The sequence below is a fragment of the Neopelma chrysocephalum genome, unplaced genomic scaffold, assembly GCF_003984885.1.
Source record: "Neopelma chrysocephalum unplaced genomic scaffold, ASM398488v2 Primary Assembly neopelma1_25, whole genome shotgun sequence".
NCBI lineage: Eukaryota > Metazoa > Chordata > Aves > Passeriformes > Pipridae > Neopelma > Neopelma chrysocephalum.
This window is the reverse complement of record NW_020897694.1, coordinates 10377899-10402281: the sequence shown is the minus strand read 5'-3', so window position 1 is coordinate 10402281 and position 24383 is coordinate 10377899. Positions and strand designations below refer to the sequence as shown.

Below are 24383 nucleotides of genomic sequence, written 5' to 3'. Positions count from 1 at the left end.
GCTCACCCTCTTCAGTGCAACAACCCTTAAATATGAAAACTAGGTGCATCAAACTTTGGTGACTGCAGAGCAATCACAAATTTGGATGCTAAGGACCTGTACAGTCAGACTGCAGCAATTTTATTTAAGATTCACATATATATTTTATCATCATTGGATATTTTTCTTCAGTTTTCACAAGCTAAGAAAAAATGCAGGTAATTCCTTCTTAATTTTACAACACACCAGACATTCATGAAACAGTTGAAGTGAAAAACTCACGTCAGCTGGGCTCTGCACAAATCAAGATTCTCTTCATACCTTAAAACCTAACTGTTACAAAGGATGCCCAGAGCCTCCATTTAGAGATTGTAATTATCCTTTCAGTCTTTAAAGGTACAAAATGCAAAATATGCATAAGTACATATTTTAAAATATATGTGAGAAACTCAAAGGCAATGTGTCAGAGGCTTCTATACAGAAAGATAATGCTTAGCATATAATATGTTATGATATCATATACTATCATACCATCCCTTAGTCTAACAGCAAAAAATTTATAAGAATAAATAGTCCTCTAGAGGTTTGACAAGGATAAAAAGCTAGGTTTCTGAAAATATCACATTAGTGAATACCAGAATCTAATTATAAAAGATAGGGATTACATTTCTTGACCTTTTACTATGAGAGGTATTCACTGATAATCTTGATATTATTGAAACCAGCAGTTAGTGGAATATAACCAGATGAACCCCAAAAGCTGCAATCCTAAGCCCTAAAACACAGGTTTAATTTCCTAAGTTGTTTCAGTAGATACATTGGATTACTAAAGACTGAAAATTAAAACTCCTCTTCCCAAAACACGGTCTGGATTTTGGTCAGTTTGCTGTCTAGACTGATATTCCAAAGGACAAAATTAAAAGGAAAAACAGAAAACGAAATAACTATTTTAAAAGATTTGTAATCTCAGAACAAGGCACATTATAAATCTATTGATAAAACCAGAATTCACATTAGTTAAAAAAAAACACTGTTAAGGAGACTTCTTTCCATTCACACTGTTAATGTGTTAATGTGAATTCCATTCACATTAACACATTGTTAAGAGAACATTAACAAAAATTAATGACAATACAAACCAATTAACTCAGTTCTTACCCTGGTAACTTTTCACTAGTGTCATCTTGTTGTAATCTTCAGATAAAATAAATTCCTGAAGGAATGGAAAGAAAAAAAACAAAAGAAACAGTGCTTAGAGATGTAAAATGTTTGAGACTGTTTTCATTTCAATTCTTTACCTAGGTAAGCTCTCCCTTCTCCACAACCACTGCCCTGTTTATACATTTGCTAATTTTGAGTACCTCCATCTAAAAATCTACATTATTTTTCTTTTTAAAGTTGCCAAAGAAAAAACATCATGAGTTCTGCTGAACAGAATGGTGGAGATAAAAGAAATGGCCTTAAAAAGAAGTAAAAAATGCTGACAGAGATGACTGCTTATGAGCCGAGGTGCCACAAAATGAAGGACATGAGATCTGGCAAACAGTTATTGCTCAGGACAGCCTGGGCAGAAACCTGTGTGTGTGCACAGTTATGTGTGCACACATGTGCATTTGTGTATACACATGTATCCATGTTTGTGCATACACTATATTCCACCCTGAACACTCAGGAAACGCTATATTAATATGTAAGAGACCCTTGAAGTTGCTCAGTCCAGACTAGGTACCAATAAACCATTATGGGAATGGAACACATTTCAGGTTTCTGTCAAAAAGCCTGTCGGTAATTCAGACAAATAGAAACCCAGACTTTTTCCCACCTTGATTTCATTACACTATTAGTTAATATTTATTCTGGCACCTCAGAAGCAGACTTTTGTCTTTGCTACTGCTTTGTTGAGGCTAACAAGCAGTTGTGTGTGGGGTGGAGAGTGGCTTACCATAGGCTGTGGCTGCCTGGGGAGACAGGAATGGTGTGAGTCCAGCCAGGCTTGTCCCCGTGGCCAGGGAATAGCACACCTATGGAGACGGGCTCTTCAGTCCTGCTGCCTTGGTGCTGCTATTTAATTGCTGATATGGCTTTTGCACAGGGAAATGATGAAAACAGCAGCTAAGAGTCTGCATGGTGGCCTCGGCTCCTGAATAAACCCCATGTGGTTAAACTGACTGAGCACCTGGGTGCTCCTGCTGATCGTTTTGAAAAGGAGAGTCGCACAACATTGGGGAAACAGAATGACCACAACAAAACTCCTGCAACATCTCTCTGGAGGAAACACCCAAGCAAAGGGTAGGCTCTGTGGCACCACCACATGAATTAGCTTTCAGATTGCTGTCAAGTATCTACATGCATGTGAGAAATAAATAAGGTGGTTTTATTACAAGCAAGGATTTCCATGGTTACCTCATGTTGAGATACTTGGAGGTCATTTTTATTTAGGGAGATTGAAGAGCCATTTTACGGTCAGGAGGTGGTGAGTTGCATGGTGTTGTGGTCACTGTTACTCACTGCTGCTTATTGCTTTACTTACTGTTCTTATTGTTCTGATCACTGTTAGGTGAATCGGAAAGCATGTAAGGCAGTAAGACCAATTTGGGCTTGCTGCCAAGGGACCATGAGGCCAGGGGCAGGGAAACAACCTGATAGGTGGATGGGAACAACCAATGGACTGTACCAAAAGGCAAAGATTACCTTTTAAGGAAGAAAAGAGCGAGGCCTGGCATGGAAGGTGCAAGGGAGTGGTTATGTAAATCAAGAGACCTTAAAAAGGCTTGTCCCCTCCCAGTCAGGTGTGCTCGGACCTGGTCACGAGGTCGAGACACCCAGCGCGCTGAAATTAAACTTCTTTATTTCATGTTATTTGGCCGTCTTTGAAAGTTTAATTAGAAATATTTCTCACAATGCATACATCACATACTCAGAAAAACACAAAGAAAAAAAGGAGTGTAAAAAGACATCATATTAATAATTTATAGCAAACTACACAGAAAGTCTCTAAGCTAATCTACCTAGAGGACAGAAGAAGTAAAACTTAACTCATTTAACCTGAAATAGGGTGAAATAAACATTACAAACACAAGATAAGTTGTATCTAAAAACATACAGTTGTGAAATGTTTATGTGCACATTCCAAAAGCACTGTGCAACAGTAGAGAAGACTAGACTTCAGGATCCTATAGACTATACTGAAGGCAAACTGAATGTTTAATGCAAACAAGCATAAGCCATTCAAACCACCAAGAAGCCAGTATTTACCCCCAGTTTCCAAACCAGAATTAAAAAAAAAAGGTCGCTGTATTTTCTGTGGGGTCACTGCAGGTAATCTGCATGGCTTTCAAGCACCAGAACTACTCTAATACATCACTTCTACTGCTTGGCATCAAGGTGGAGAAGTTATAATACTCATCTGTGGAACATCTACAGATCCCAGATCTAGGAAAACAACTGTGAGTGATTTGAGGCAGCTATGTATTCTGCTCTCTCTAGGTTTCTGTTCAAAAAATTGTCATAAATATATTCCCTTGAATTGCTCCACTTCATCTTCCTTTCCTTAATCTGCTCCAGCTCCCATTAACTTTCCCCTGGCAGTTGAGGACTACAGTGGGGAGTGTTATTTAAACAGCAGTAACAAATCAATTAAGTCAGCTGGATTTCTATACAGGGTCACCTTAACTCTACAAACCACAGAAAGTCAAAAATCTGCTACACTTCTCCAGCTACCTACTGGGGAAAGTGTTTATAAACTACTATTTGAAGAATACTAACCCACACACGAAGTGCTTTGCTACAAAGCCTATCTCAAGCAGGACCCTTTGCTACTAATGCTAACTTTGTGCTATTGTTACCTAAAGAGAAACGGCTTTAATTGCTGCAACACATGGTGGGAGAATATATCTGCCTTTCCCACCAATGTGGATGTCCCTGACTTTGACTGTGGTGGCACACAGATGCTGCGACTTAAGGTGGGATGTAGAGCATGGTTTGCATTCTCACTTTTCTTTGAATTTTTTCCCTTAATAAATTTGGTGTGGCCATTTTATTCTGTGATCCAAACAGTCCCACAGTTTCAGTAGAAGACTGAAAAGGCTTTTGAATCTCTCCATTATAATACAGTGAATCCAACACAAGTGCAGTTCATAAGGTTTATCCGAGTATTGCTTAGCACTGTATGCTTTATTACAAACCACAACTATGTACTATTAGTACACTGCTGCATCCAAAATATACAGTTTCAATTAACCTGAATATTGGATATAATTTCTTCTTCTTTTTTCTCCTCTGAAGACTTCTTGCCTATCATTTTCTTCTTTGAAAGCATATGATAATTTGTGATGCATTTTCTTATTTTCATTCTTCTAATCTTTCTGTAGGTCTTTTACACCCTGCTCCCCTGTACACTCTCATGTGTTCTTCCATAGCACTTATTGCCCTCTCCCTCTCGAGGCCAAGAATTAATTGCGTCACTAGGCGCTCATTTTAGCACAGGGCACCTTGCTCAAGAAATTCATGCGCTGTTGCACATACATTATATCATCTGCACTACAAAAACACTGATTACATCTCTTTAACATTGTACCAATAGAAACTGTATTTTTTATCATTGTGTACGTAGGTGTTTTGCTCCTCTGAGAGCTGCTGACGCTCACTTCTCATTAGGCAGGTTTTTGGCTCTTCTTAATGAGCCACAGAAGCTGGGGTCACCCACATAGCTCAGTCGGTGCTTGTTAGCAGAATAGAGAAAGATTTCTGAGGCCCCTTGTGTACAGGAGGGGCTGGGATATATCAGAGCACTCAGGATGGTAAAACCAAACCCCCTCATTGCAGGGATTAAAAATAACTTTTCTGACAAGATCACTCTTTGCCCTTCAGAGGTGGTTGTGGAGCTACTTTAATACCTTTTTTACCATACTTTAAATGTTAGTGCTCAGTCTTGCCTGTTTCAGGTAAACTTATCATTACAACAGTGACTTGGTACCATGAAAGCCTTCACAAAGCAGTCTCAAAAACACTATCAAAATCTAGTTGTCAACTGATGTACAAAGACTCTCAAATATTGCTTCATGTAGCACACCTCCCTCACACTAAAACACATACACCCCCCCAAACTTCCCTTGACCATAAGACCTCTGTAAATCCTCACCCTGGAAATAGTATCAGCATCTAGTTTCAAATTATTCAGAATCCTTGACCATGGGGTCTAAGGAAGACTCATACCTTTCCAGAGCCAACTGATGTATCCCAAAACAGAGAAGTCTGCTTAAGCAACTGAATCCATTTCTGAGAGTTAATAATCTTTATATTATTTATGGGTTACCCATTCACAAGCTAGTTCCCACTCTAAGGAATTTAGAGTCTATTCTCTGGTAGATGATGCCATTTTGACAGAACACAACGAATCTCCTTAAAGGCTTGACTTTATCCTGTTAACACAAGTGACCGACTGCACGCTCACGTCTTCCAAAGAACAATGAACCTGCTTCAGAAATGGCAGAGAATGAAGACTCTTAAATCTACTGTCAGATTCTACACCTGTACCTATTGAAAAAAACCACCCAAAACTCTATAAATAATGACAGCATTTTCATTTTATTAAGTACAAAAACTGGGAGAGGACAGAAAACATCGTGGTTTTTTCTTGGGGGAAAAATACTAAACTTCCCACAATGGCAGAGGGGAAGGGTGCAGATCAGCAGGTAGAGCCCAACTCAATCCTAGGTATTCAAAGTGCTGTTTATGGCCTAACCTCTAGACAGCTACAAGATCAGATGGGGTGGATGATGAATTTATCTTACCAAGTGTCATACCCAAGGAAGAATTCTGAAGAGGTTATTCTGGTGCCTTGCTTTCCCTGTGGCTCTGATCAAAGTTACAGTTTCATATAGACACAAGCACGGTCAGCAAAAAAGATCAATTTAATTCAGCTTCAGCTACCTAAAAACTAAATCCTCATTTCAATCTCCCCAGAAATGAAAAGAAAAAATTATGCCATTTTATAACACTTTCTAGGGCAAGCAACACAGGTCTATCCAAAGAGAATTCACCTTTCCTCTACTGGCTGCAGAACCTAGTGATTAACTTTATCTAGGAAATTAGCTTTCAGATGGACAAAATGATGTGAGGAGCGGCATCTTGGCAGTGGAAGTCTCCTGTCTATTGCAAGTAAAAGACCTTTCCTATGTTTCTTCTTGTTGTGGTATCTTGAGAGTCCTACATCCATTAGAGCATGTTTTCCTCCACTTCAGAGCAGGGAATTGATGTTCATAAAATCTTTTAACTTCCAAAAGGGACCTCAAGCATTCCCTATGACGCCATTTGTTCTCAAAAAAAGGTTTGCAAAGTGTAAAAAAAAAAAATCACAGAAACTTTTTTTTTTTTACATTAGGTACCACCACTCTTCAAGCAAGAAGACAATCTTTCATGCAAGAGAATGGTATATTGTGCCCAAAAATGTCTGTGCAGCCTTCATGTTGAGAAGTTACAAAAGATTAAAAACAATCTCTGTAGAAGCAAAAACTCTCACCCTGTTTCATAAAGAAAGGTGGCCATACAAGCTCACCTCATCGTGGCTTTGCTGGAACTTCTTTCTGTGACAATAGCATTGCTGGCTGTCCTTCTCAAAATGCACTACATGCATTTCTGAGGTGCCATGCTTATAACCAAAGTCCATACAGTTTACAAAAATTTCACAGAATAAAAAAGGCAGTTCCACTTTCTTATCTCTATTCACATCTGAAAGTACTTCCTTGGACTTCAAAAAAAATTTGTTTGAGATTATGTGGCACTCTAACGAGTTCCACAGCCCTTGCCAGGAATCCTTTCTTTCTACCCAAAGTGAAGATGCAGAATTATTTTCAGCTTTTTTTTTTTTGGCCCTGCACCCAGCATACACAAGAGTGCTGGGCATTACAGAAGTGCTAACATGGAGCAGCTGACTAATTCCCAAATATTTCAAGCTGCTCAACTAAATTGCCTGTACTTTCCCTTTGGGGGCCACACAATTAAAAGCAAGGATACTAAGGTCACCTTGTTGCAGTGAGTTCTGTTATTTTGTGACCAATGTGCCCTGATGGTATATTCCTAACTAATCATCGTAGTTGTGTCCAGGAAAGAAAACTTGTCCTTTCCTCCAGAGGGTGGTTGTAACCCATTTCCAAGTACCTGAGGATTTTCTCTACACCTTGAAACTTGAAAATGAGGCTCCCCTCACTCCTCTTCCATTCTCAGCTCCACCACTTCTTGTAGCACATTACAGTTGTGATTTCTCTTACAAGCCTTAGGTTTGCTACAGAGGGAAACATTTCATCACTTGTGGAAGTTTGAGGAGTGCATTTTCTGCACAATCCCCGACCACACAACTGCCTGCAGCTACAGGGGACTAAATCAAGCAACACAGATAAGCCCTTCCCCCTTCCTAGGTACTTGTATCCAGAGAACTGGGAAAAAAAAAGCCCAGCTTAGCAACAAATAGAATCTGCTTTAGACAGGGCAATATATACCTGTAAGTACTCCAAGTCACATGTTGGTTTATCGCCTGCATATCTCATTTACCTTCTTTAGCTTTGGAATGGAAAATATTTGATCCCATTCAGACTGAAGAATCCTCTGACTCTTCAAGGCAAAATGCCCCCAAGACAAAGGACACATCTCCCATCATGCCAGAGCATTTAAATACCTCATTTACAGTTGCCTTCACATTCCTCAAAGGCCTGGTGAAAACAAAAGTGCCTCCTAGGACTGGCAAATTACAGCTATTTCAGGGAGTGGGAAGGAGAGAATTTCAGAGGTGCAGGGAATTCTCTGGCAGCTGTTCCATCTCTTAGATACAAAAGGAGAAATTTCCTACAGGCACACAAAAAAACCTCTGCTACTAGCCATTAATAGCTTTATAGGTCAAAACCTTTACTTCTTTGATAGGGCTTACAGGCAACAGCTAAAAGGGTCACACACCCATTCCCAAATGCTGTACTGGCTTTAGTGCAGACAGCTGCCCTTATGTCAACCTGAAAACACTCATTCAGTTAAAAAGCCCATAAGGCAGAGACAACAGCAGTAAAAATTGGAAATGATGGTAAAATGACCTTAAACTGGAAGAGGAGTCTATTGACGAAGCATAGGTGAAAAATACCTCTGACCCCTAACTCTTCCACAAAGTGATATAGCTTTTTACTCATCATCCCACAAGAAAAATCCAGTTATTAAGGTCAAGTGCTACCCTCTGTCACAGACCTAACAGGCACATTCTTCTTTTAATACTCTGCTTCTTTCCACACATATATATCTCAGATGTTAATGAACCAAATCTCTCAGCAACAGCACTACCAGTTAGGAGCAACTCCTCCCAAGGGACAGGAAAACAAAATCCGAACTCTGAAGTTTGGAAAAGCAGCTAGATATGGAGCAGAAATTAAACTTCTGCCTCTCAGAAGATGATTTCCCCCCCTCTTAATTGCTGCTTTCAGAAAACTTTGGTATGGTGTGATTAACAAGGCACTTAAATTTAATACAATAACAGCTGTTTTGTGTTATTTTTTAAGAGATATGTAAATCAGGACAATTTGTTGAGTTGCCTAATAAATATTGTAAAGCCTACTCAATATCCTTGTGGTAGTAGGAATAAAATTTTTAATAATTGCCATTTTCTACATTACAGATTCAGTTCTACTAGCAGTAAAAAGTCTGTTTCCCAAACACTAGCAAAAATATCCTCATCACAACATCACACACATACTTCTCAAAAGGGAGGCATTTCAACTAGAAATCTTTGGATGTACTTACTGAGATTGTACCATTGTCTAGACCTATGGACAGCCTTCTGGTTTCCGGGTTAAAAGACATGCATGAACATGGAGCTGAAAAAAATGAACATGTTGATGAAGTTAACAAAACTGCGATTCTCATTTTCTTGAAGTTCTGGAAAGCCTTAAACTAGCTAACATGCTTTATGATGCTGTTCAGCATTTTGCCCCTTCCAATAGACAAGCATTAAAATAAATGTGTTCTTCAAATTCATTCAACCCTATCCTGTTAGGACACGGAACAATAGCTATTTCTTGCTCCAGTTCCTTTATTTTTCCTTACTAGTTATCTAAAAACAGGCATTTCATATGAGAGCAGTGGTGGTGTTTTGATATGAGCATCTGACATTGCAAGATAAATCTGAGAGATTAATTAGCTGAATAATTTAGTTTTTTTACATTTGTCTGAACTTTACTGACAATAAAACAAAACACTGTATTAGTAAGAGGCCTGCATCCTACACCTGCAGCAAGAAAGTTCTCCTGTAGGAGTCAACATATCAGCTGATACTAAGGACTAAGTCCAACTGTCCCCTAGTCCAGTTGCATCACAGACAGCACTATGACAGTATCCCATACTGTGGCCAAAATAAAAGTTTGTTTCTTAAACTACCCATTGCTGGATTACATTGATGTTACTCAAATAAACACCAGGATATGCTCCTAAATTGCACACAAGACAGTCACAGTATGCTCCTTCAAGGATTGGCAAGGTTTGCACTATGATTAAAACCAAAATCTTCTTGCAAGAATTCAAGAGCTATGCTTGGTTTAAAGTTGCATTCAGAAAGCAGGAATTGTTTTTACTGCTCAACACAGCAGCATGCAGCTAGGAGTCCTCCTGTCCCAACAGAAACCTTTGGGAATTATTTTTCAGGAACAATTGCCAACTGCAGGTAGGAGCAGGCATTCTTGCTCCTTTGGTAATGGTAAGAGTGTTTTTAAAACCATATTTTTGTGATAAAGTACAGTCAGATGCGCTTTTAGTTCTGCTTTTCCCCCTCTCTTGGTTTCTATTCTCCCTTGAGATTACTTATGCGTTTTTGTTACTAACAAGCTTGGAGTCCTCTCTTTTGAAGTATTGTAATCTGGTAGATTCTCAATTTGTGTGATGTCACACTTGGGACTAAACAGTCCATATCTTAGCAAATCTTCCTTGATAGTTTAGTTGGCAGCAAAGCTATATGAAGAACAGGAGAGTCAATGTTGACTGTTTAATAAAACTTGTTCTACCTTCAGTATTGAATCCCCCTTGAAACATTTCCTGAAGGACAACTAACCGTAAGCAGAAAGCCTACCAGATCCACATCCAGGGAGGCACTTTGGCTTATATCTTTCCCGGAAGGGTTGACAATTAAATCAAAGAAAAGGCTTCAGTTCAAGGAAACTGACATAAAGAAAACAGGAAAATTAAATCAGGCCTAGTGACAGTGACAAAATTTCTCCTTCCTGTACCCCTCCCTCAGAAAAGGCAAACTTTAATCATCCCGTCAGATGGTGATGCACTACTATTAAATTGAGGTTTCTAGGGTTGTAGCAGAACAAGACAGTTGCAGAAAAAATGAACAGGAAAAAAAGCAATTCTAAGCAGAATAAACATCAAGTAATTTTAAAGGACTTATATTCAGAACAGACATATTCTACATATCAGCTTTTAATGCTAGACACTGTGCATACATTGAAAGAGATACTAGTAAGTCTGAAGGCAACTAATAACTCACAGAGAAAAAGCCTCAGGCAAATTACCTATTTCAAGTGCACTTTTCCCAAACACTTTAGATGCAAAAGGTTCAAGCAATTGCTTGACACAAATTGATTACAAAAGAAGTAACTTCTTAATACCAGACCTGCATGTACACAGTCATAGTAGTATAAAGATACTTATTTTGCTATAATGATTTTCTTAAGGGAATTCTTCAGTAACATGTAGTCTTACAAAAATCATTATGTCATCACTAAAATTATGTCCACGCTAGCTACACTAATGTTGTTAAAGTGATGCCAATTGTAACAAGACTGCAGCAGCTTATATTTTAGCAACAATAAGATGACATTCAGATACTTAAATACTTAGGCTCATTAAGAAGAGGGAAAGAAAAGAAAAAAAATAAAAATAAAACTAAACAAAAATTTGAAACCTTAAGCTTCTGAGATATTTAAGATCCTTTTAAAATAATAGCCAGGAAAAATAACAGCACTCTGAAGGCTCTACTTGAGTACCTAGCTATGATTTGGATTTCAGACTGAGAAAAGGTTGATCTGAACTATTATAGAGGACAAACCGGATATTTCTGATGCAGAAGTCTGGCTGTAGTCTTATCTTAAATATAGGGCAAATGCACACAGATTTTTGCCCTTGAAAGGTGAATTTTGGAGGAAAAACCCTATTATATACTTCACGTGCTCAACAGTGTGACCTCTATTAGAGGCTGACAGAAGTAAAAGAGAAATACAAAATTTGTATGAGCAGTTTCAGGGTCTTTAGGCAACTTTTAAGTGCCTATATATGACACAGTTTAAGACCAAAGGAGTATGTTTTGCCTTGCAGTTTTTTTAGCCTCCTGTTCAAAGCAAAGTGTTAACTATGAAAATTATCGTAAGACAGGCAGTGTATTATCTGCCTCAAAGACTGGATACTCCATTGTTCCTCACTACAATATATCCTTTACTCCATTCCACATCTGCAAGAGGTTTTTTTGGTTCTTTTTGGGTGTTTTAGAGTTTTTTTATTGGCAAAGTTTACTTGACTCTTGACTACAATTCTTTTGCCTTTCATGAATTTGTGTCTGCTAAGTTGGTTTTCTTTCCTCCTGTACCAACACTGCTCAAGTCACAAATCTAACCATAAGTAACCAAGAGTACACATCTAACCATGAGGAGGGTTAACATGCTTATCAGAGATCTGTTGTTAATGAGCTGTTGAGACAACAGTGGTGTGAAAGAGGTGTGTCAGTGAGGTTTCCAGCTTACCTAGGTTACCATACTAACAATATAACTGTGTATGACACCCAGAGCTCTCTTCTTTCTCACGGGCTACAGATGATCAAAAATGTGGCCACTGTGCTGTACAGAATTTTCTGTCTACAGAAACACTCATAAAAAGGGCATAAAACTTTGCAATTGGGGAAATCCCACCTCTAAAGAGCAGCAAGTGTCCCTACTCAGAAGAGATCTATAATCTTGATTTTTTTTTTTCCAGATATATAATGTTTTTCACATTCAGAAAGCACTGATGACCTTATTTGGGTGCAGAACTTGATCAAAGCACATAGCTGACTCAGCCCAACTCCTCATCCTCCTCATGTCCCAGAGGATCTAGGGCACAGCCTCAGTTATTAAGGCTACCTCATATCAAAACATAAAATAGTTTAGGTCACACACCACCATAGTCAAATCACAAGTTATATTGATGGGGTATCTATAAGGTAGGACTGCCAGTCACATCTTGCTAAGCAGCACAAAGGCACTAATGTCTCTCCTACATTTTTACACAGAGAACCTCTGAGCAGTCATTCTTTAAACAAAAAAAACCCATTATGGACTTAAAGCAGAGCTTCCTCAAAAAGGTGATTCACACAGAAACAGACAAAATGATCATTTGCAGTCAAGTGCAGACTCATGGAGATGCTGACTCAGAGCTTTTCCTATGATTTCCAGGCTTAAAGGCATGGCTGATAACGTAATTGGCATTGCTCCAGTCATTAATTATACCTGATCATTCTTGAAATTGGTGAATAACACAGCATAATTTTAACATCTTGTGCCTCAAAAGCTTACCAGCCTTTGAAATGAAGGAGCTCTAAAACAGTCCCTCTTCAGTGGATCTGGATCTACTCCATCATTTCCACTGAAGCTGTTATTACTGGCAATAACACAGCTTTGCTAAGACCAGAAGAGAACATAAAGAGATTTTAAAATGCAAATGTGTGAAAAAACACCACATGGAAAAACAGAAGTATCGATGCCAAACTGCTAGAATAGCCATTTCATAACAGTTTAACTGGGGAAAGCAAACCTCTCAGGACAGGTCAAGGGAACTCAGGCCACTGTTAGTGATCATGACAGAGCTCCATAGACTGCCACATCATTAGCTAGTTTCCAATACCTTCTTGTGCAAACTTGAGCAGAAAGTACCTTTGAGGATTGACATATTCTTATGAGCTAGTCCATTACCAAAGGAAGATGAGAGATCTTCCTGTTTTCTTAAAGCAGGCAAACACCATGGCTGCTCTAAGGCCCCAAGTTGACGTTGGTGTAGTACTGAAACTTATATCTATTAAATATTTTACGTATCACAGAGACAGATGTCTCTTCCAAATCTACCTATCTTAGCTTAAAATAAGTCTTTCTCCAGACAGTAAGAATACCTCAATGAGACTTGATATGCACTCCCCAATCTGGACTTAAGGTCAGCTTTACAAGCTTTCCAAAGACAGGCTAACCCAGCACATCTGAAGCTGACTGAGGAGCATTAGCATATGCCTGCCTCTGGTGACCTGCAAAGTTATATTCCTGCAATCAACACAGGGTTTAAGGCAAACAGTGAGGGCTGTGATTTCTTCAATTGTCTCTTGGAAAAGTGGACATTGATTTGCAGTTTCTCTTAAAGCATGTACACTCTCTCTGAGAGAGGAGGCATACAGCATACCATAATGGAAGGATCCATTAGGGACATTTGGTTTTCCACATTTAATTGCAGAGGTAAAATGATTCTGCTTCTACACTGTAAGAGTTGCCTTCCCTGTTTAGTATCCTCTCTATCACATTAGCTGCAACAGGATATTAAGTTCTTACCAAATAAAACCATTTACCATTGCACTCTAATGGACTGAGCACATGCAGTAGGAAGGGCAGAGTGATTTATACTGGAGACTTACAAAGCTTTGTGTGCTCCATTGGGGCAGAATGAGAGACTACATTTTGAGCTCCCACATTTTAAAATCTATATTTGCATTAAATGTTCACCCCTTGCTAACATGTCTGTGTCCTTTTGCTGCTGTAACCTCTGATGCACCTCAGAAGCATTAGCATGTAACTTGGTAAAGCTTCACCGAAACCACGAGAATTGTTCAAGAATAACATTTAATACAGAGAGGTAAGCTTGCAAATGGTAATAAGCATAAAGCTTCATCAAAATCAGAAAAGCCAGATTGCAAATACACAGTTGATATCGAACCTCTCCTTATACTTACATGGCATTGCATGGTATATACTGGGCCAGTACTGCCCACTGTCTCTCTTCAGCCAGACACGAACTGTTCTACAAAAGAAAAAACACAACATACATGTAAGGAAGAATGGAAAAGTAACCATGAATGAAAACAAAGTGGTGACGATGAATGTACAAGACCTTCTTAAAAATTAAAGTATTTTACTGAGAGGGAAAATAAACGTGCAAAATCCTACAGCAGCCTGATACAACAAACTCAGATTAACCCCTGTAAGGTGATGAGGGTAGACCACTCCTTGGTTCCATGTAGTATTCAACATCCTGGCTGAACATGCCACAACAGTATTTGGAAACGGCTATGCTTTTTTGTTCTTTGCCTTTACAAGGACTTGAACATGACTGTTCATTCAATGCTTCACATGAGGATTTGGGACACCATATGTAGACCAGGAAAGTATTCCTGTATCAGCACTTCCAGTGCTCTGCAGAAGCCTTCCCCACTGGCACTCAGGGTAGGCCTTGGTCCATCTGCTGCCTGTTGTTTCATTGTTCTGCTTCAGGAAAACCTCTAAGAAAAGGAATGAGGTTCTGAGATTTTCAGCTTCTAATTACTAAGATTACATCTATCTGTGTCAACAATGAGCTTTTCAGCTTCAGGACCTTCCTCTCTCCTCAGTGCACTCAGGATGCTATGAAATGTCGATTGAGCATGAAGAAGCCAAACTCTTATCATTCTCTCAAGAGGATGACTAAGGCAACAAGCAGCCTTGCAGTTCTCTGCCCCATCAGTTTGCAGCTGCTGTCCTTGAATAGGGGCACTTAGAACCAAACATTGCTACCCACAAACACATCGGCATTTTCCTTTCTGCTAGAAGATCTTCCCAATCTATCTCAGGATTACGTTTGCTTTCTCATAACCATATTATAGTGTCAGCTCCCTGACACTAAATCCATGCCCTTCAGACACTTGAGACATTTGTTGCTTGTTTCCTTAGCAGAGGATCTGGACTGATGATGTACCACCTGAGTCATTAAATATTTATTATTTCAGTCCTCATTGTCATTTGCTTGCTTTGGTCCAATCTCTGAAGCTTCTTTCTAATTGATGCTCTCTCTTAAATTCAGTTCGTCAGTTAATTTCATCAAAACATGCGTAGTAACAGTGCCAACAGTTAAAGAAGCAGGCAGCCAGTAATCTCCTGCCTGTTCCTGCATAGCCCATGGTCACCTCAATTATAGCCACCTGTTACCTGCTTTGCTGTTCCTCTAATCTTTATCATATCCAATGTTAACTAGTAAACCCTAAATATAATACTGTATTCCATGCTTTACTGATTTACGCCAAATGTATCAACCTTCTCTAGAAAATGTAGTTATCCAAGAGAGCATTACGTTAGCATAGGACAGTAGATTTTGACCCATCACCCACTTCTAATTAGTCTTTTCCACCAAAGTCAGTATGCAACAGCAGATACAAGAGGGATCTTAAAAAACTATTGTTTCTATAACTTCCACTTGATACTATTATGGAAAAAGAAACAGTATATGAAATATGGAAATATAGCTTCTTGAGGAGACTACATGGTCATTAGTACTGTTACCTCATTTTCATGGAAAAGCAGGTTGCAGACCTTTTTGGTCAGAAAAAAAAGTTCAGAACTATAACATTATAATATAATATAAATTGATCTAAGACATTACACACACAAATGCAATCTGAACAGAGATGCCATGCAACATAATAAAGCAATTCAAGAATTAGTAATCTATCCTTCAAACTTCAAGCCAAAGGCTTGTGTTCCAAAAGCAGGTTTCTGTTCATCTTACCCTTCATTCAAACCCTTTTTACAGCAAATAATTCAGAGACCTTGTTTATTTAGGCACTACACAAGCTGAATCATTTTAGAAATATCTCATGCATACACTTTGACACAGTATGTTGCTCCAAAAACTAAAATTTCACTGGGTCAACAAGTCCCATGGTTAGAAAGCTCTCACAACTTACTCAAAACATACAACATTCAGTATCATTATCTCCTAAGTCTAATGGCCTTTTTGTGTCAAACACAGCAGCAGATCTTCAGCAGCTATGAAATAAAACCACCAATACTTTTTATAAGAGACAATTCACCAGCCTATAACAACACCGTCACATTTTTAATTGTGAGAGGGGCAAATCCTCCTGTCATTTCTCCCTGTAGCTAACCATAGCTGTTGTCAGAGTGGCACTCTGCATCCAGATCTCAGTACACGTGTCTGGGAAGACATAGCCACAGGACCGTATTCAAGGTTTGGGTGCAAAACCTTTGGGTCCACCTTTGCTAAGAAGCTGGTCATTGTAATTATGGAAGTATGTCAACTTCTCTGTTTCCCAAAACAGAGGAGCTCTTAGTCATGTGTTTATCCTCGACAAGTGAGGTGACTGTGGGAATAAATTAACACGCACAAAAAAATAACAGGATGAATCACAAGGAGCTGAAATAACTCAATACAAGACAGCCCTGAGGAGGTGCACTAATATCCTGTGAGAGACCTGTCTTTCTTGACCATCCCAATCTATATATTTGAGTGCTATCAGTTTCAAAATCCCTAGGCTTTGACAAGGTTGCCTCTCCTCTGCTTTAAGGCTCTGGCAAATAACAAACCCAGCACAACATCTCACAGATAATTCAACTTGCTTGAAAAGGACTATGTAGAAGAACAGATGTTTCAAAAGCTGGAAGAAATAAAAATGACTTTTATTTGCAAGAATGGCAATCATTTGGACACTATATGTTGGTTTTATTGTTGTTTTTTAAACTGCAGTATACAATTATGTCAATGTTAAGACTTCTAGATAAATTATATTGAAACAAAAAGTATTTTCTATTTAAGTTAAAAAAATCCAAACAAAAAACTGGTGTAGGTTCCTAATTAAGAGTGAAACTACTTTAACTAGTACAGGCCTGTAGGTACACAGTATGCTCATTTCTTTATGTAGTCAAATATATTTCCATTCAATGACTAATTCATGCAAAATGAGAAACAAAGCATTCTAAGAATAAAAATACCATGAAAAGACATCATCTAACTGTAAGGTGTGTGCAAAGGCACATAACCGGCAAGCCAAGTTCATGTAACTCATTACAGAAACACCATCTCCTCAGTAAATAATTCTAAATAGAGAAAAACAAAAATACCTTATAAACAATGTATTTTAAAATTAAGGACAATTACTATGCATATCTTTAAAACAAACATTTAAAAGTTATGTTAAGCATTATAATGGAATTCCAATATCTATCTATAAGATGACATAAAAGACTAAAAATTCTTCCTTATATAATGGTGACTCATAAGTTTCTTCTTTTAAGATCAGTGGAATAGATAAAACATTTTAGTGAAAGAAGAAAAACTGATTTCAGTTCATTAACCTTTTCTAGGTAACTTTTTCTCAAAGTAGATTCAAGCTAAAGAACAAACAGCCCCAACTACTGAATTTGGGAGAAGCCACATTTTCTTGGAAGAGCACATCTTTTTTCAGCTGCAGTTGTGTACATTTCCGTATACTTCTTTAAAGAATACTACCCACTAGATGAGAAACCCAAAGCACTTGAAGCTTCTAAAGAATGCAAGGAAAAAACCCAAACATGAACAAAAATAAGCTTTTTTTTATAGATACATGGCATGAAGAGTACTTGCTGCTTGCATGGTTTCTGGACTTAAACACAGTACCTATCCAGCTCAGGATCCATTCTTCAACTGCACTACAGTGATGCAGTCATCATGGAAATGAGCTGTCCCTTCACTTTGTTATCAGTAAATTGACTTGGAGAGATTTTTAGAACCTGTCAAATCAATGGATATTCTTCCAGTCTTTTCATAACAGAGGTGATTTATTTTTAAAGAAGATGGGCTATACAGAAATAATTCTGCCATATAAAAGACAGACTATGTCTTCAAATATTAAGGGAATGTGAAAAATATATAGTTTAAAAGAAGAATTGCTTTCCTCTGGTACACTCAAGAGAATGTGTCTCAAGTCCAAGTGGCTGTCGATGTACCAGCAGGTCTCAAGCACACTGCCAGGCTGTGTACATGTGCAGGAGGCAAGCTTCATCTGAATGCCTGCTGCTCACAGAGGTGCCTATGTCAATAGTGGAACATCCACCTTGGCATGGCAGCTCTGTGCTCCGTCATCTACAGAAACTTACTCAGTCACTGGTATGTCATTTCTGATAAAGATGTTTTGCTCATACAAACCATAGTTTATGCATTTAGGCTATACTGTGCTCCATGAAAGTCCACACAATGCTGCCAGGCTGCATGCAAGATTCTCTACTCCATCCCTACTCTGGCCTAAGCAATCACCTCACTGCTGCATGACTCAGTGTCACTTGGAGTGGTGGAGTTAAGTTTCTGTGAGTCTACCTGTCTCATAGGCAGGGATCCTCTTTTCTCCTTGGTGTCTTCCATGAAATTAATGCAAAAGACAAACACTGGTGTTGCATACAGTACAGACAGATTGAAGACTGTAAGCACTGTCTCAAGATGTTTGTAAGTTACAATACTGTGAACTCTGTTGTAGGGAGATCCATTATGTCAAGAAACAAGTTAACCCTATAACACTCCACTTCTCCAGAACATCCATAAACCCACCAGTTCTAGTTGTACAGTGTGAGTGAAGAAATCTGATATATCAGTTTCCCATAACAGATTCCCTCCTCTCCTGTTTGTGAATTTTTTCCTTTCTTACTTCTGTCTTTACAAACGTTTCTCTTTGCTACTCTTATTATGTTTATTTAAGCTTTTGCTGTTACCAATGCAGATATTTAGTTTCTAGAGAGACGTATCTTTTGAATAGTAGCATTTGAAGTCCAAGTACACCACTGACAGTTTTATTGCTTTTAGCAGAGACACACTGTCATTAGAAGTAGGATAAGGAAAATTATTTAACAACTGCATTAAACTGCATTATACAGTACTATAAACCCCTCAGCTTCTCCAGGGACTTTTGTGAGTAAGAGATGCGAAAAGATTCTGGCTCCCACCAGTTAATGACACGGAGTGCTACTGTGATTTTCTGAAAGAATAAAAGATCTTTCATGCCTCGTGGCAGCTCATGAACCACCGCCAGTGTACTGGAACCAGTGATAAGGAGCTTCATTTCTCCTATAAATTTTGAAAGAAAATATATGAAAGAAAAAGTCAAAACCGGAACTGGTTTCTGAGCCAGCCTGTGTTTCAGGAAAAAACAAAAGAAATTTAATAGCAGAGTGCCAAAACCTCAGGTACCAAGAGGACTTAATCTACCAGACCTCATCCTATATCCTCCTAAAAAAACCCAAACCAAGACAAAACCCCAATACTTCTACACCACCTCCTGCCCCCAAACCCAACCCCAAAGACCCAGTGAAGTGCATGACTGTGTCTCTCAGGCTTACCCATACTAGTTCCCACAAAGAAGCCCATCACACAACTATGATAAAGGGTTCTGCAGAAACTCTGCAATTTTGGGGCACATTTTAGGTGTTACCTTCTTTTCACTGGTTTTGATGAACAAATGTGTGATTTAAACCGAACTAATCAAGGATTTACTCACTTGACTCTTTCTGAGACTACAAGACAGTGCACAGCTAGGCAACATATTAAGCTATTTAGACAGCACGCAAAGGAGGGCTATGAAGATGGTGAAGGGCCTTGAGGGGAAGCTGTATGAGGAGCAGCTTGAGGTCATCGGTCTGTGCAGCCTTGAGAAGAGGAGACTGAGAGGAGACCTCATTGCAGTCTACAACTTCCTCACAAGGGGAAGCAAAGGCGCAGGCACTGATCTCTTCTCTGTGATGATCAATGACAGGGCCCTAGGAAATGGTATGAAGCTGTGTCAGGGGAGGCTTAGGTTGGATGTCAGGAAATGGTTCTTCAGTAGAACAGGCTCCCCAGGGAAGTCGTCTCATCATCAAGCCTGATGAGTTCACAGAGCATTTGGACAATGCTTTCAGACACATGGTATGATTCTTGGGATTATCCTGTGCAGGACCAGGAGTTGGACTCGATGATCCTTGTGGGTCCCTTCCGACTCAGGATATTCTGTGATTCTATGATCACTGTAGATCTGGTCAAGGTTCTTTTGTATTAGAAAAGAGCAGGTTCAGTTTCTAAAATTAGGTGGAAGAGCTACAAATTCAGGAAAAAGGAAAATGTGTGTGGAAAAGATAAAAGAGTTCTGAAGAACTGACTTTATTTCAAGGCTGTTTTAGAGAGGTTCTCTCTTACCAGCGATTACATAAAGGCATTTCTAGAAGATACAATATCCTCATTGTAATCTTGGTCCGTAACTCATCATCAGGCTTCCTATAAAATAAAAGCCTTTTGAGCAATAGTTGCACTCCTTACTCTGTATATCTCAAGCTCTGCAACAAAGCCATAGGAGCAGTAAAATCGGACTTCAATAGGAACCTAGGCCAGCTCCCAACAGCCATCACCTTTGCGGTATCCAAACTGTTGTATCCAAAATTCTGCTGATATTGTTGCTAGTCCAGCAACTCATGCACAAAGCTGAGAAGAAATATGATCACAGCAAGGGTAGTGAACCAAACATGGGCTGCATGCAGTCCTAGATATGAACAGCACAGGGAACACACCAAAACCCATGTGGAGTCAGCTGGATTTGAAAGCAGTAGCTCAGGCACCAGCTGTGTGGGAGGAAGGAGTCTCAGGAGCACTTGTATGTTCAAATGCACTGTTAATCCCATCCAGTGATATAAAACATCACTGCTTTGATTTTGTATATGCCTAAGGCTAGCAGAAAACGTTTTAGGTGAGGTTCATCACTACATGCATTATCTCTATGATAATGATCTACACAGCACTTGTCAGACATGAAGCGACAGAAATCCTGACATTTCATTTCTCCTTTTGCAACACAACAACCAGATGCAGAATTTACAATGCAGGTATCCCACCTAATGCTGAACAGGAACCTCAGGAGCAAGTCTGGAGTCTGGTGAGAAATGCACAAGGGGGTGGGTCACTCACTGACTTTTATTGACCATTATCTGGTGGCAACAAAGCTGATTTTTGCTACCTTTAATGATTCTCCTTATTAAATCTAAATAGTCTTATTTGCTCTTCTTCATAATCGTCCCCTACAAAAGTCTCATGCCTCATCCATTCTCAGAGTCACTAGAAAAGTTTCCTGCCAAGGACCCCACCAAGGCCCTGGATCATACAAATACTAAAGAATATATGTTATATACAATTTTTGATCTAAATAATCTCACTTTGAGCTAATACCTCCAAAGGATACAGGGAATGAGCTAACAAAGTGTTGTGCAAACTAAGCTCAGAAGTTAATGATCTTCCCGAACGCTGTATTAGTTCTTCCTACTTAGTAGAAATGCAGTGGAAATATCTTAGAACGAAGCTCAGTGCAAAGGTACAATAGAAAAGAAACTGAAAGCTTGAAGTACTATACATTTATCACCTATCTTCATAAAAAAAACATTGCACAAAACAGAATGCCAAGCAAGCAGGCAGATGGACTGAAAGGCAGGATTTTTTTCACACAAAGCTTACTAAACATTCTAACTCAAACCATGCTTTATAAGATGTTTTCTCATTCAATTCATGCTGCTTTAACTAAATGCAAATGGATATTGCATAATAGGGAAAATGTCAAAGTTTTGGTAGTTTATATGCAGCTAGAGAATTGCATGGGTTTGTCAGGGAAAAACTGTTATAACCATCAATTGTACTTAGAGAAAAAGACACCACTTTATTTAACACAGCTTTGGTTTACATAGAAGGCTTTTTAGGTACTTCGTGGGAAGTGACTGGAAAACAAAGATTCATGGGAGACAATCTCAGGAGAAATGGATTTTTATGACTCAAAAAAAAACCTGATAGTGACATGACAGCTTTACTACTCAGCTGTGAAACTGTTTCCACCCATTTTTCAGTTTTCTGGTCTGAAATGAATAAGCAATGCAGTTCAGTGATTTTTCCAGCTACCTGAGCACCCATGCCTAGAAGCAGTGCAAGCTCTGCTCTTCAGGCACTGGACCAAAACCAGATTCTGAGCAGTCTCCACTGCAGAAACTTTGGGCAAGTAAAGAGAGACTCAAAAAATGAACCAGAAGTAACAACCACCAAAAAATACTGTGTTACCTTGAGGTTATTAAAACAAGGTTTAGAGAGCTGAGCTGCCTCAGGTCTTCAGCAGCTCTACAAATGCAATGCTCATCGTGTATCATATGAAGCAGTGTAGTGACTACATCACATTCAGGCAAAAATGCTGTAGGGAAGCTAATTTTTTCTGCAAATGCAGTTAAGTGCAGGACTAGAATTCTCAGTGAGCATCAACTTACAGCTTTGGAAAGTATTAAACAATGAGTATTATATCACATTGGGACTTTTTTCAAGCAAAATTTCAAAATTATCTCCCTCATTAAGAACTGTGCACCAGTCTTCCTTACAGAGGTTTGGGGTAACAAAATGAACTTCATCTCCCTCTTACCCACAGACCTCCTCACCTACACCCCACCAAATGATTTCCCTTGCGGAACAGATGCATCAATTCCCATTTGCAGTCAGGAAACATAAATACACAAGCTTTTGAAGGTAATTGCATTGGATGATTTGATTATTGCAATCCAATTACTTTCACCTCCTTCCCACATTCAAATGTTTCAGTAATGGAAGTTATTAGAAAAATCCTCATTAGATTAAAATACAGGCCGACTGCAATAAGTGACTCAGTGGAACCATGTTAAAAATACCTAGTGGATCCATAATTTGCAAGAAAGCAACCCTCCTGCTCCCCTCTGAATCGTCCATGTAGCAAAGGCGAAGACTAGAACCTACCAGGTTCCAGCTGCCTGGAACATCTGTCCAGCAGAACATAACACTTTTTTTTTTCCCAAAGCTGCTATTGGCTCCCAACCAAGTTAGTGACAATTTTTTAACTTATGCATGCTTTACTCTGCATAAAAATGAATGCATTACTCAACAAATAAAAAAGTAAATTTGTGCTTTTGAATCTATGAAGTGAAAGTTGAACATACCCATTTTCAATGTACATACCACCAGTATGGTGTTTCTAATAAATTATATTTGTAAATAGGTTAATTTACAGGAAAAGATTGATATTTGATTCAAAACTCTAAATTAAGTCATTCCCTTAGGCCTCAATTTATTTTTCATACAAATGTTTTCTTTGGTTAACTATCCAGTGTAGCAACTAGTAAATTATGCCTTTACTACAGAAGAAGGAACCACATTTCCACATCTGTAGGATAATGCCCTCTCTCAGCATTTTAATTTCTGGACATAAGTCATCTGCATCATCCATTGCAAAAGATTAAATTAAATAATTAACTACTTCACTGCTTCTTGGAGGATATTTGATGTATTAAACAGAGTATAACCATTCATTGCAGATATTTCAGAATACTGGTGTAAGGAAAATAGGCTCCTAGATACAGAGAGACAAGAGGATGCACAACCTCTAAAAGTGCTATTTTGCCTTGATAGTGTATTATCATTCAGTCAAAAAGCACTCAACATTTAATTCATACAAAACAAAGTTGCAGGGGAAAACCAGTGTCTCTTAGATTTTGAGAAGACCATCAATCATATATATTTCAATGCAAATGAACCCTTTTTTTAGCAAGCAGCTGTTAAGTCCCAACATCCACACATTTCCCATTAAGTCATTACCTTACAATGTGCACACTTATTTCTGTTGCTATATGAACTTTCACTTCAATTAATTGTCTGGATTTGTTCTTTGTGAAAAAACAAAACAAAAGGCTGTGCTGGTTTTTGGTGGATAATTTTCTTCATAGTAGCTAGTATGGGGCTGTGACTTTTATTTGTGCTGAAAACAGTGTTGATAATATAGAGATGTTTTAGTTATTGCTCAGCAGTGCTTACACAGACTCAAGGCCTTTTCTGCCTCTCACTCACCCCACCAACGAGTGGGCTGGGGGTGCATAAGAAGATGGGAGGGGACGCAGCCAGGACAGTTGACTTCAACTGGCCAAAGGGATATTCCATACTATATGGTGCTGTGATCAGCATATAAAGCTGAGGGAAGAAGATGGAAGGGGGGGGATGTTTGGAGTGATAACATTTTGTCCTCTCAAGTAACAGTTATGTGTGATGGAGCCTTACTCTCCTGGAGGTGGCTGAACACCTGCCTGCTGATGGGAAGTGGTGAATTCATTCCTTGTTTTTCTTTGCCTGTGTGTATGTCTTTTACTTTACCCATTAAACTGTCTTTATCTCAACTCACAAGTTTTCTCACTTTTACTCCTCTGATTCTCTCCTCCATCCCAACACAGGGTGGGGGGACTGAGTGAGCAGCTACCTGGTGCAGAGTTGCTGCCTGGAGTCAAACCATGACAAAAAACCAAATCAAAACCCAACCCCCATACTTGCACTGTGTATATAAATTC

At 38.8% G+C, this 24383-nt stretch overlaps 1 protein-coding gene across 2 annotated transcripts in view; it reads right to left on the bottom strand.

The window, feature by feature from the left end:
* WDFY2 (WD repeat and FYVE domain containing 2) overlaps positions 1 to 24383 on the bottom strand; it is a 79970-nt gene that overhangs the window by 29851 nt on the left and 25736 nt on the right. For both annotated transcript variants that reach the window (XM_027674414.1, XM_027674415.1), the window contains exons 2-4: positions 13967 to 14034; positions 8755 to 8828; positions 1138 to 1192 (exon numbers count right to left, since the gene is read on the bottom strand). In XM_027674414.1, the coding sequence (XP_027530215.1) occupies positions 1138 to 1192; positions 8755 to 8828; positions 13967 to 14034 (197 nt within the window). The remainder of the gene's footprint in view (positions 1 to 1137; positions 1193 to 8754; positions 8829 to 13966; positions 14035 to 24383) is intronic.